At 42.5% G+C, this 13,423-nt stretch overlaps 1 protein-coding gene across 2 annotated transcripts; it reads left to right on the forward strand.

The window, feature by feature from the left end:
- The first annotated feature begins 796 nt into the window (after positions 1–796).
- On the forward strand, positions 797–11,554 carry LOC139382014 (uncharacterized protein C16orf52 homolog B-like). 2 transcript variants are annotated; one of them, XM_071125929.1, is made up of 3 exons: positions 797–1,637; positions 8,754–8,966; positions 9,932–11,554. In XM_071125929.1, exons 1-3 carry the CDS (start codon positions 1,532–1,534, stop codon positions 10,114–10,116), a joined length of 504 nt encoding a protein of 167 aa, XP_070982030.1. In that variant the 5' UTR covers positions 797–1,531; the 3' UTR covers positions 10,117–11,554. The 2 variants fall into 2 exon arrangements, with proteins under 2 accessions (XP_070982030.1, XP_070982029.1); XM_071125928.1 differs by having other exon boundaries at positions 827–1,646.
- The last annotated feature ends 1,869 nt before the right edge of the window (positions 11,555–13,423 follow it).

Genomic DNA, 13,423 nt, shown 5'->3' on the forward strand with positions numbered 1-13,423 from the left:
AATAAACAGCATGCTTTCCTGATGAGTTGTTGTGGGGTGACTGCATAAAATGTCATCATGTGAACAAATTTACTTCTATATGATGGTTATTATATCAATATTTCTGTGCACGACATTTCTCGCATAATTAATTTTACCTACACAAAAAGATCCCACATTGTCTAGCGTATTTTGATTTGTCGTAATTTGAACAGTTTACCGAAAAATGTTCTGTTTCCATCAGGCCTGTCATGACATGTTTTATCCGACATGTAGGCTACTTCACTCGCATGAAAAGGTTGGAAACCTGGTTAGTATAGCAGAAATATGAGGCAGAGATTTAGGGCGCGTTCGAGCAGATCACTTTTGTCAATTTGCATTATATAAAACATTTCGACTGTAAGTTTCTGCAATTGCTCTTTACAAACTTCATCCTGCACCCATCTCCTGCATTGTGGGAGGCTCTATTGTCAACCAATCATTTTGAGTGTTTTTGTTTGGCCCAAAGACGTGACTGAAACAGTGACCAACTTTACCACAAATCATGTCCAGCCTACAGTGAATGAATCAATGTGATTGAGGCTCTGTCTCACTAATTAATTGTATATTGTACACAGATATAATTTCAGTTTGTGAGAAATTATAAATAAAACCTTGGCAACACTGCCATGCTGATCTGAGCCTTGATGTTGGAAAACCACATTAGTGTCCCCCTACGTCCCTCCTCGACTTTCGCCGACATTCAGTTGCTTTAGCCTTACTACTCAAACGCGCCCAAAAACGTGGTTCTCTGTTTGACAGAGTTGAACAGAATCTCGCGAGAGTTAACGTCTTCTAAAAATACTTGAGAGAACAACGATTTTTTTAACCACTGATTCCGACCTCGAATGCATTCATCTAACGGGCATTTCACGAAGGATAAATAATGGTATTTCTATTGAAGGGAATATTGGCATATTATAGGAAATTAGACAATTGCGCTCAAGATATGTATTTTATGAAATTTGTTTGCAGCGAAGAAATCTCAGATGGAGAAGAGAAAGGAACACAGGAAATAATCGGTACAGTGTGCACGCTTGCAAGAATATATTTAATGTCCTAATAACGGCGAAATAGTCTCAAAACTTTTGAATTTTCCTTCCATTACTCTTTCAAATATATTTTTCCTCCTACACCATAAGCTACCAGGTTGCAATACTGGGCGAATATGGGTGGAACAGCGGGCGTTCATAGCCAGGGCCATGGTCGATATTTATAAGTCAATGGGAAGGCAGTTTGCAAAGGCAACTTTTCACATAACGGAAACGGCTTTGCATAACTCCTACACCAGGACTGCTGCGTACGCGCCGTAAAGATGAGAGGCTTTGCCCTTCTCCCCCAAGAGGACTACGACAATGCTTCCACTGGGCAAGACCAAAACATTGATATTGGACGTTGAAATCCATGCCTGAGTCTCTTCAGACCTATTTTCCCTTTGTAGGGCGAGATAAAGGAGACTTTCCTCATTGACTCAATGTAAAGGAGAAGAGAAGAGCGTATCCACGTCTGAGAAATGGATAAACTCACCGTCATATCAGGATGCCTCTTTCTAGCAGCAGATATCTTTGCCATCGCCAGTATTGCTAATCCAGACTGGATCAACACCGGAGATGCAACTGGTAAGTTAGGTGAGGGCATTTAACTTAATTAATATATTTCCACACGTTATCTGTCTAGTGTCTATCATCTGGCTGTAGACTGCTACAGCTGGCTGTCACCCTGTGTGGCCCCTAAGGGGCTTTGTTGACAATGATCAATAATGTGCATTATAAACCGGGTGGTTCATCACAGAATGCTGATTGACTGACAGCTGTGGTATATCAGACCTCATACCACGGGTATGACAAAACATTTATTTTTACTGCTCTAATGACATTGGCAACCAGTTTATAATAGCAATAAGGTACCTTGGGGGTTTGTGTTAAATGGCCAATATACCATGGCTAAGGCCTGTATCCAGGCACTCTGCAATGCGTAGCCATAGTATATTGGCCATATACCACACCCCCTCAGGCCTTATTGCTTAATTAACCCCTTTGACACACTATTCTTCTAGGATTTCAGTTCACGTAACCCAACGTTTTTGAATCATTCTCTTTCCACTCTACTGCATCAGCCACACAACACCACCACCCTCTTCCAAATATAACACTTTGGCATTCTGGTGACCTTTCTCTTGAGCTTCAGAATCTTATAATGTGGCATCATCAAAGACCTTCTACATTATCTGTTACACTTTATACAAGCAGTCCTGTCCTCTTTCTCCCCACATCCACCCTCTCCCCACATCCACCCCATCCCTCCAAAATACAGTGAGCTACTTTGGCATTCTCTCTTGCTCTCGTCCTCTCGGGGCTTGGCCTCTTGGGGCTTGTCCTCAAACCACCAATCATCATCCTCCACAGCTGGTGATAATTGAACTGCCCTCTACTGTTTCACCCCAACATCCCCTGATACCCCATGTCCCTTCAAGGCATATAAACTACCCTGTACAAGATACTAACTCATCTCCCTGATCCCCATGTCCCCTCAAGGCATATAAGCTACCCTGTACCAGCTACCAACTCACCTCCCTGATACCCCATGTCCCTTAAAGGCATATAAGCTACCCTGTACTAGCTATCAACTCACGTTGAGTGGCGCATTGGTCTAAGAGCAGGGTGACTGTTGACAAATAGTGTGTCAGACTCAGTGGTGAAGTGAGGGCCACATATCCGGCTATGCGCTTGCAGGTCTGTTCAGCTTTGCACTCACTCTCTGTATGTTTTATGCATCTGACACAGACAGACTGGGGCATTTGTATTTAATCTACAGTATCCAGCCTGAGGACATGGTCAAATTAAGTGCAACAGTAAAGGCTACAACTAAACGATAGGTCACTTAGAATGAGCTAATGCCTTTTAGATACATCTGTAGCCAGCAGATTGTAGTTCCATGCTGTGGCCTACTGCATAAACAACCGGGATAGGTGACATTTTCCCCTTGTCATTGTGAGGTAGGAGCCAGGATGGAAAAGCAAACTTTTGAGTCCTATGTTTAGATTTTAATGGTCTCATTTGTGATAATTCTTTTTTATACAAAGAATGAAAACATAGGAGAGACCAAACCAGACATGACATCCCACTTTCCTCCCACAAGTCCTCCCTAGCCCCTGGCCACCAACATCACAGACTAACCCCTGGCCGCCAACATCACAGACTAACCCCTGGCCACCAACGTCACACACTAACCCCTGGCCACCAACGTCACACACTAACCCCTGGCCACCAACGTCACACACTAACCCCTGGCCACCAACGTCACACACTAACCCCTGGCCTCCAACGTCACACACTAATCCCTGGCCACCAACGTCACAGACTAACCCCTGGCCTCCAACGTCACACACTAACCCCTGGCCTCCAACGTCACACACTAACCCCTGGCCACCAACGTCACACACTAACCCCTGGCCACCAACGTCACACACTAACCCCTGGCCAACAACATCACAGACTAACCCCTGGCCAACAACATCACAGACTAACCCCTGGCCAACAACATCACAGACTAACCCCTGGCCAACAACATCACAGACTAACCCCTGGCCAACAACATCACAGACTAACCCCTGGCCAACAACATCACACACTAACCCATGGCCAACAATATCACTTAATACATCTAAAGTGACATGGTTCTAATCATGTTATAACTCTTATTATATGCTCAGCACTTTGAGAATTAATGGGAACCTGAAAATGTACATATTAATGACAATTTATAGCCTCCATTACACTGTTACAGCACAGTCCAGGAGCGTTCAGGTAGAACATATCATACAAAGAAGGAACAGAAACAGGCTTGAGGTCCACCCATATTGTGTTTTCAGTCATTACTAGCCAGACTTCCCTTGTGAGACTTCCCCTCATCCCATACAGAGAAGGTATGAAATCAAGCAGGGTTTAAAAGCCTTTTGTTCCAGCCTAATAGTAATTACCAGGTGGAGAGAAGCAGTGTTTGTAAATGGTAATGTGTGGAGTCTTTCCTGATGAGGTCTGCTGGGAGGGAGAATTCTTTCAGATGAAGCACTCACAGCTTAATTATCAAGGAAATTGCCTTGACTGGAAGGCCCTGTTTGTGTATCTGAAGTCCAACATATTGTTTTGTCCAGGTGAAATAGATAAATGCTTAGACCTACACTCTTAGAAAAAAGGTTTCCAAAAATATTATTCGGCCGTCCCGATAGGTTCCAGGTAGAAACCTTTTGGGTTCTGTGTATAACCCTCTATGTAAAGGGTTCCACATAGAACTCAAAAGGTTTCTACCTGGAACCAAAAATGGGTTCTTCAAACGGTTGTCCTATGGGGACAACTGAATAACCATTTTAGGTTCTAGAATGGCACCTTTTTCTCCTACAAGTGTAGTTATTCCTGCAAATGAAGTTAACTTGCAGGTCTAACTTATGGTCTTTCCTATGGTATCAGTATTTTGGCAGCACCAGATGATGCTTATTGCTTACAGATAAACAGATGTTGACAATGACTCCATCAGATTGGCAGATGTTGTTATAAACACAAATGTCTCTTTCACCACCTGAAGTTTAGCCTGGAAAGGAATCATTATGGTTTATTTGTTTACAGCAAACCTCTCTGTAGTTATCCAGGATGTGAAGCTTTATAAAAGTTTATAGAGGTGTGTGTGTCTTAGACTAGCTAATTTCCTGCTTGTTACGCAGGTATTCTGTAGTCGGAAGCAGCAGGGGTCTGACTGGGGCTACATGGGGAAGTGTTTACTAACTACAGACATTGGCCCACAATCTCTCTCTCTCTCTCTCACTCACACACACACACACACACACACACACACACACACACACACACACACACACACACACACACACACACCCCTCCCTCTGTCTCAACGCCCTGGCTATTAGACAAGCTTGATGTCTGATGTGTTACACACTTAAAACAGCTGCTGAACAGTCCCACGAATTAGAAATGTCCCCCAAGAGTCCCATAGAACAAAAAGTACAATTTACACCAATGACAAGCTATGGAATGGGTGTGTAAGCTTGCTTAATAAGAGAGGGAAATATTGTTATGATAGGATATACTATGTCACTCTTTTAACGTTTTATCAGTATCTTTGATTCTTTGACAGTGGAATATGTGATACTATGCTTCTGAGGCAGGACCTTTTCACTAATGATATGAAGTGGTTGGGATGTGAAGTCCTGGTAGCTTACGCCTATTTCTGTTGTGCTCTTCACTTAGATAAAATAATGTATAGCGAATGAACAGGATATCCTGTGTAGAAAATGGAGGGGCTCAGAGATCATGGAATCAACATAGTATGCATGCAGTATGTTACACTTCAGTGTGCTCTCTCGCTGCAGACTCATACAACCATTCATAGTTGACACATCTATCCTACTGTATATCTATCTAAACTGTTAAAGGGGTATAACCTCAAAATAATCAGCTGAAGTAAGTAAACCCTGTTGAAGGGATGTTTTCCACTCAGATCTGTCTGGTACTATAATATGATATGTATCAGAGTTGGTAGCATAACTTTATACCATTAATTTGTGATTCTGATAATTGGGAAGCAAATTTGATCACTATAATGGATGAGGAAACAGGACACAGCAGTTTGGTTTTGTTATGAGTATTATATTAGGGTGCCATGTCAATAGCCACGACATAACAGCTGTGATCAGCATTAGATCCACATACAGTAGGTCTACATGTGTCTTTAAATCAAAGGAATCCTGAGTGGCGCAGCGGTCTAAGTCAGTGCTAGAGGCGTACCTACAGACCCGGGTGTGATCCCGGGCAAGATCGGGTTTCCATAGGGCAGCGCACAATTGGCCCAGCGTTATCCGGGTTAGGGGAGGGTTTGGCAGGGGTAGGCCGTCATTGTAAATAAGAATTTGTTCTTAGCTGACTTGCCTAGTTAAATAAAGGATAAATAAAGGGGGCTGGTGGCACCTTAGTTGGGGAGGACAGGCTCATAGTAATGGTTGGAACGGAATAAATGGAATGCTATTGAATACCATTAATTTACTCTTTGTGGATGGCTGAGCTCGTCTCTTCATATGGATGGCTAAGCTCGTCTCTTTATGTGGATGGCTGAGCTCGTCTCTTTATGTGGATCTCTTTATAAAGAGACGAGCTCAGCCATCCACATAAAGAGATGAGATCAGCCATCCACATAAAGAGATGAGATCAGCCATCCACATAAAGAGATGAGATCAGCCATCCACATAAAGAGATGAGCTCAGCCATCCACATAAAGAGATGAGCTCAGCCATCCACATAAAGAGATGAGATCAGCCATCCACATAAAGAGATGAGATCAGCCATCCACATAAAGAGATGAGATCAGCCATCCACATAAAGAGATGAGATCAGCCATCCACATAAAGAGATGAGATCAGCCATCCACATAAAGAGATGAGATCAGCCATCCACATAAAGAGATGAGCTTAGAGCTCAGCCATCCACATAAAGAGATGAGCTTAGAGCTCAGCCATCCACATAAAGAGATGAGCTCAGCCATCCACATAAAGAGATGAGATCAGCCATCCACATAAAGAGATGAGCTTAGCCATCCACATAAAGAGATGAGCTCAGCCATCCACATAAAAAGATGAGATCAGCCATCCACATAAAGAGATGAGCTCAGCCATCCACATAAAGAGATGAGATCAGCCATCCACATAAAGAGAGGCTTGTGCATTTATTGAACTGGGAATATTTTCACGCTGGGAGAAATTTTACAACAATCAGAACAATTGGGAACTATTTCCCCGTCCTCCCTGAGCTCAGCCATCCACATAAAGAGATGAGAGAAAAAAGAGAGGCTTGTCCATTTATTGAACTGGGAATATTTTCACGCTGGGAGAAATTTTACAACAATCAGAACGATTGGGAACTATTTCACACTGGGAATATTTTTACATGACCACAGTCAGTGTACTATATGTCCTTCAACTTTTGAGGGAGCAGGGCTCATCATATTGGTCCATACTCCTTCCCCCCCTCCCACCTCAGTGATGTATGTTCTTGTCTCAGAACCATGATGGGGTATTTGTAAATCTCCGTCCATCTCTCTAATCCAATAGACTAAATATGGTTGTGTCTTGCTTAGGGTTGGGTGGTATCCAGATGTTCATACCGTTTGTATACCATACCGGGGTATACGGTATTACCGAATGTGCACACAAGGGCCGCGGACGTACAAAACACTTGAGGCAACAGGGATCTGGATCCGGGAAAGGGTTGAATGTCTTGCTGCAACCAAGAAGCTTAATCTTGACATGTAGCCACTTAGCTAGCAAGTTAGCAAACCAAATTCATAGCTGGATATAATTTATTTGACTGATCTTACATTTCTTATAGTTATACTTAACTTATAGTTATGAGCAGTGTGATAGCACTGGTGCCCCCAACCCTAACAAATTAAAACAGTATTGAAAATCATAACATCGGTATTTTGAAATACTCAGTACACAGTATATCTCACAAGCCTTGCCCACTGTTCGTCTCTCCTCTCTGTCTCCAGCCTCTGGAAGACACAACGTGCTGGCTCAGGGATAACTCATCTCCTGAGAGAGAAAGAGAAGAAAGGGGTCGGAGGATTTAATTTCACATTTCTCTCATTCAAATCTATACCGATAAATTGTCCTTTGTAGCTGGATGGACGAGGGGGTTGAGTGTTGCTGAGTTGGCACGTTTTGTGTTGGGTTAGGGAGGGTGGGGTTCATATATGCTCTTATTGTTGTTGGAAGAGTTATGTGTTCAGCAGGCCTAGCTTGCTGACTTAATTGGACCCACCAGGCTTTGTGGCAGGAGAGGAGAGGCTCTTTGACAGTGAGTGACTTTCTGATGTGAATTCTTATCTTCTCCCTCTCTCCTTTTTCCTCTCTCCTTTATCTCATCTCTCTCTGTGGTTTCAGAGGCTCTGGGTCCCCCCTCTGCTTTCGTTATCCTTCCATCCCCCTCTCTCTCCCCCTCTTCCCTCCAGCTCTCTTCCTCTCTCTGGTGTCAGGGGCTCTGTTCCTGAGCCATCCAAGTCTTACGTCATTGATTGATTCCTCAGGGACCCCTGCCATTGGTCCAGGGCCTAAGAGTCCCACTCTTCAGCCTTGTTACCATACCAACCTTCCTTGAGCTCTACTTTGTGTGGTCACAGGGCACTGGAAGTGGAATCCAGTGTCACCAGGGAGGTCATTAGTCCAGATGTGATGTAATGCCTCATACAGATCTTAGCTTTTCTAATGGTGATACCGTCACAAGTTGAGGGATATTTTAGAACTGATGCAATCTACTGCTCTGGGGTAAGTTTCTTCTAATAAAACAAGGTGTACAGAAAATGAAAAGATTCTGCTGAAAAGTGACACATGTTGTTGTGGTGTGTGAGAGCACAGTTGACCTGAACAGCGAGAGTATGCTCTGTGTGATGAAAGATATTCTTCCTACGTGGGTGTATGTGATCAAGCACTCTGTCTGTAGCAGTGCAGGCTGCTGAGGGGAGGACGGCTCATAATGATGGCAGGAACGGAGCGAAAGGAATGGCATCAAACACATGGAAACCATGTGTTTAATGTATTTGATAATATTCTACCTATTCCACTCCAACCATCCCCAATTAAGGTGCCACCAACCTCCTGTGTTCTGTAGATGCTCTGACAGTGGGACTGCTGCTGTGTGATCTATCTCTTCTCTCTCCTTCTCCTGTTTCTCTAGGTTCCCTGACGGTAGGCCTGGTGCGGCAGTGCCAGACCATCCACGGTCGTGAATGGACCTGTATCCCCCCGCGGCTGCCCCCTGAGTGGGTCACCACCCTCTTCTTTATTATCCTGGGCATCATCTCCCTCACGGTGACCTGCGGCCTGTTGGTGGCATCACACTGGCACCGCGAGGCCACCCGTTACGCCCGCTGGATCGCCTTCACTGGGAGTACGTTTCATTTTGACTTATGTAACGGTTATTTAACCAGACAGGTCAATGGGGAACCAGTTCTCGTTTACAGTGACGGCCTGGCCAAGAGACTGCAATACCATCAATACAGAAACATGGCCAACACTGTCACCATTTAAGTCATGAGTGGGGCCAGACAGACTCCTGTTAATCCCCTATTCTGGTTAAAGTAGTACAGTAGACTAGGGAATAGGCTGTGATTTGAGGGAAAGCCATTAGTTACAGATTTGAAACACCTTGAGATTCTTGTTATGTCACTAATGGATGTTAGCAAATTGATTTGAGTAAGCCGAGATGAATGTCACTTTGGTTTCATTTTAGTAAAAGCTTTTGTGTGGTAACTGTGTGGGCGGCAGGTAGCCTAGCGGTTAAGAGTGTTGGCCAGTAACGGAAACGTCGCTCGTTTCACATCTCCAAGCCGAATAGGTGAAAAATCTGTTGATGTGCCATTGAGCAAGGCACTTAACCCTAATTGCTCCTGTAAGTCACTCTGGATAAGAGCATCTGCTAAATGGCCTAAATGTTTGAATGGAACTGTGCTGAGTGGCTCCTTGAACACCTAGAGTAAATGGGGTTGCTATGAGCGGAGCTAAAGCCAGGAGGAGGGATTTTTAGTGGTCCAAGGGATATGACGGAATAACATTTATTATTATTATTATAATTCCAGAGGTCATTTTATCCTAATCATTATCGGGCTAGAATTACCTATTGAGGTATAATAATAACCAAGTAATGACAATTTAATATGACAATGTAAATTGATTTTTTTTCAGCTCTGTCAGGTTTCCACGACGATGTAAACGCAAATATAGAATTTAGCCTGAGATCATGTTGCTGCCTACTCTTTAAATGTTGTAAGAGATATTGCTCCCTAAATATGTTGTACTGTGAATAGTGTTTTTAAGAAGACTGTTTCTAAACTTTGTTTCCTCTCTCCTCCATAGTGATCCTGCTCTGTATGGCAGCTCTTATATTTCCTATAGGATTTTACATCGATGAGGTCGGGGGACAACCTTATAAACTACCCAACAACACAGTGGTGGGGTCCTCATATGTACTCTTTGTCCTATCTATATTTTTCACTATAGTGGGACTACTGTTTGCAGGGAAGGTCTGCTTGCCTGGGTGACATATCGGGCACTTTGGTTTTTGTAAACATTCTTGCGCTTAGAGAAATGCCTTTGTAGAAGCATTTGCTAGGCCTGACATTTGAAATTGCCCAGCTGGAAGGGAAGAAGACGAACTGTGAGAGCCACTCTTTCTCTCTGACGTACCTTTGGATGACAGGAATCTACGGCACCTAGCCCTGGGTCAATAGGACAGGTAGTAGGCACTAGTCTGTCTGTGTTCATAGATCTTGGAGGAATGGACACCTATCCAGCCCCCTCACAGATCAGTGAACACAGAAGTGTCCTTCCACAAATAGAGTGCCTTTCTGGGTAGTGTAACTTTCTTATTTCACCAAATTTGAACATTCTGTCAAAGAGCACATGTTTAACTTCATAACAAACATGATTTCCCCATCTCCTCCTTTTGATATTTTATTTTTATTTCAGGAATAGTTTAACCATATTAAAACGAGAGTTCAGTTCACGTAACTGGTTGACATGAGAGGCAAATGTAAATGAATCACTAATAACATGAGATCAATAATCATTTCCAGAAATGATGTTGTCAAGGCAACAAATTATATTACAATGATGGTGAAAACTTGGAAATTTGACGCGTAAGTCGGTTAAAATCTTCAAGTTGGACAAACATGACGTGGGACATGCCAAAATTGGCATTTTCAGAGAAAACAACAAATGTATTTTTAATGTAAAACACACTACTATTGGATTTTTAAAATGTTTAGTTAGAGTGTAGATTTGTGATCCAATTGTTAAATTGAGTGTTTTATCAAAATGTGCACACAATGTCACCAGGACATAAAAGGCACTTTCTTCATGGATCGACCCAGAAGGGGGAGTGGCTAGAGCCTTAAACTGACATGAATCATCAGGACAGGGAAGACTGTCACCCATGGCCATGACAACAGGAAGTCAAGTCACTCCGCCCCATAAGAAGCACAGTGGTAGAAAGGCTGAAGCCGGCAATAAGAATGATGAAGCCATCATTTTGTAGATTATGCATATATGGTTGGAAGTTGAGTTAGACCTCAGAGCTATTGTCTTGGGTCCTATGAGTGGAGCTGGACTCTAGATTCATGATGAAACTATGAAAAGCAGGAAGTCTGTTGGATCACATGATGATGGAAAACAATTAGAACTAATTCAATACAATTGTAAAGTATTTCATGAAAGAGTAAAAGTATTTATTTGTTTTCATGAATGCATTATTTTCCCAAGATGGAGCATTTATAGTAATTTTTTATGGTCAATGCACTGTATCATGGAATTCCTACATGTCTGTTTTCTTCGCTTTTACGTCTGTCAATTTGTTCTCATGACTGGCTGACTTGCTCATGTAGGCTACATAGACAGCATGGCTGTTGTTTGAGGAAGCACTGTGATATACATGAACTACTCTGGAAAACCATCTCATTAAAAGTTACACAACATGACAAATGATCTAATCTATTACTTTAGACTGGGGAGAACATTCTGTATCATATAAGCAACTACAGAGAATAAAAATCTAAACGCAACATGCAACAATATCATGCAGCGCCACTCATCTCCTTTGCATAGAGTTGGCTGTTCAGGCTGTTGATTGTGGGCTGTGGAATGTTGTCCCACGCCTCTTCAATGGCTGCACGAAGTTGCTGGATATTGGCAGGAACTGGAACGCGCTGTCGTACATGTCGATCCAGAGCATCCCACACATGCTCAATGGGTGACATGTCTGGTGAGTATGCAGGCCATGGAAGAACTGGGACATTTTCAGCTTCCAGGAATTGTGTACAGATCCTTGCGACATGGAGCCGTGCGTTACCATGCTGAAACATGAGGTAACAAGCAGGGAGCAGGTTTTGAACCCTCAACATTCTAGCCCGAAGTTTAGCATGCTATCGACCTTGCCCAAATGTATTAATTGGGGTTGGGGCCGATTGTGACGAAAAACACTTTATCTATTGGAATCTTTAACATGTGGAAAGGGGAAAAAGTATTATTATTAGTTTTTCACAAGTGTAGCAGGATGGGCTATTAGCTGAACAATAGACTTTTCAACCTTTACTAAAGAATTGTCTAATAGCCGAGCTAGGTGTGAACCTCCCCAACTTGCAACAAATCATTTGTATCTATCTTTCCACATCTACCTACACACGGTTAATGTTATAAAAAATATATCTATATTTATATATTGGTCATGGCTCCCGAGTGGCGCAGCGGTCTAAGGCACTGCATCTCGGTGCAAGAGGCTTTACTACAGTCCCTGGTTCGAATTCAGGCTGTGTCAGTGCCATAGGGCTGTGCACAGTTGGCCCAGCACCATCCGGGTTTGGCCGGGGTAGGCCTTCATTGTAAATAAGAATTTGTTCTTACCTGACTTGCCAAGTCAAATAAAGGTTCAATTTAAAAGACAACTAGCGGCAACCACAGCTAAATAGCCCAGTACTGTACTACCGACCGTCACGTTGTACATCACCGTATTTTCCATGCCATCCTAATGGAAACCCAGAGGTTTTTTTTTGGAATAGAACAAACATAATATTGATCAAATGAATTAAGCAAGTACCAGTCAAATTTTGGACGCACCTACTCATTCCAGGATTTTTCTTTATTTTTACTACTTCTACATTGTAGAATAATAGTGAAGACATCACAACTATGAAATAACACAGGTTTCCCGCGTGTCCTGCATTCTGTAGTACAGACATGGCCTGCTCTCCCTTATGTAAGGAATTAGGCACTTTCCCATGTCTACTACAGTATAGATTGTAGCCTGCACAGTAGCCTAATAAACAAATAAACACATTTCATTAATAAAATAATGATAAAAAAATACTCTTTCAAAATGCAGATGTAGATTTAGTTATGGACTCATAACGAATTACTGTGGGAATAAATATCACTGATTTATAGAAATATTGGAACAAAGTTGTCTAATGAGGGCAAACCATTTAGAATCCTCCAATCCTGTAGCGTACTCCCAACCGTCACGTTGTACAGCGTCATATTTTCCATTCCATCCTAATGGAAACTCTGGGGGTTTAGTTTTTTGTTTATCTCTGAATAGAAACACAATAATATTAATCAACTTAATTAAGCCAAATTTCTTAAAATCAATCCCATATACTGTGTTATTACAAAAAAAAAAAAAAAAATCTCTGGTAATGCCAATACGTAATACAATCAAATGCTTCTCAAAGATGCCCTCTGGTGGTCAAACTAGCAATTACTTGCAGTAACAGAAAAAATGGCTGACAATGAAATTACTTGCCACAGTATGCTGCGGCAGCACGCAAGGTGTGCCGCAGTATGACACCATTTTTA

This window comes from Oncorhynchus clarkii, chromosome 23, assembly GCF_045791955.1.
Source record: "Oncorhynchus clarkii lewisi isolate Uvic-CL-2024 chromosome 23, UVic_Ocla_1.0, whole genome shotgun sequence".
Classification (NCBI taxonomy): domain Eukaryota; kingdom Metazoa; phylum Chordata; class Actinopteri; order Salmoniformes; family Salmonidae; genus Oncorhynchus; species Oncorhynchus clarkii.

Coding starts and splice junctions, on each gene's coding strand:
- LOC139382014 (XM_071125928.1), top strand. CDS start 1,532: ATGGATAAACTCACCGTCATATCAGGATGCCTCTTTCTAGCAGCAGAT. Junction 1,647..8,753: donor AGATGCAACTGGTAAGTTAG/GTGAGGGCATTT, acceptor CTGTTTCTCTAG/GTTCCCTGACGGTAGGCCTG. Junction 8,967..9,931: donor CTGGATCGCCTTCACTGGGA/GTACGTTTCATT, acceptor TCTCCTCCATAG/TGATCCTGCTCTGTATGGCA.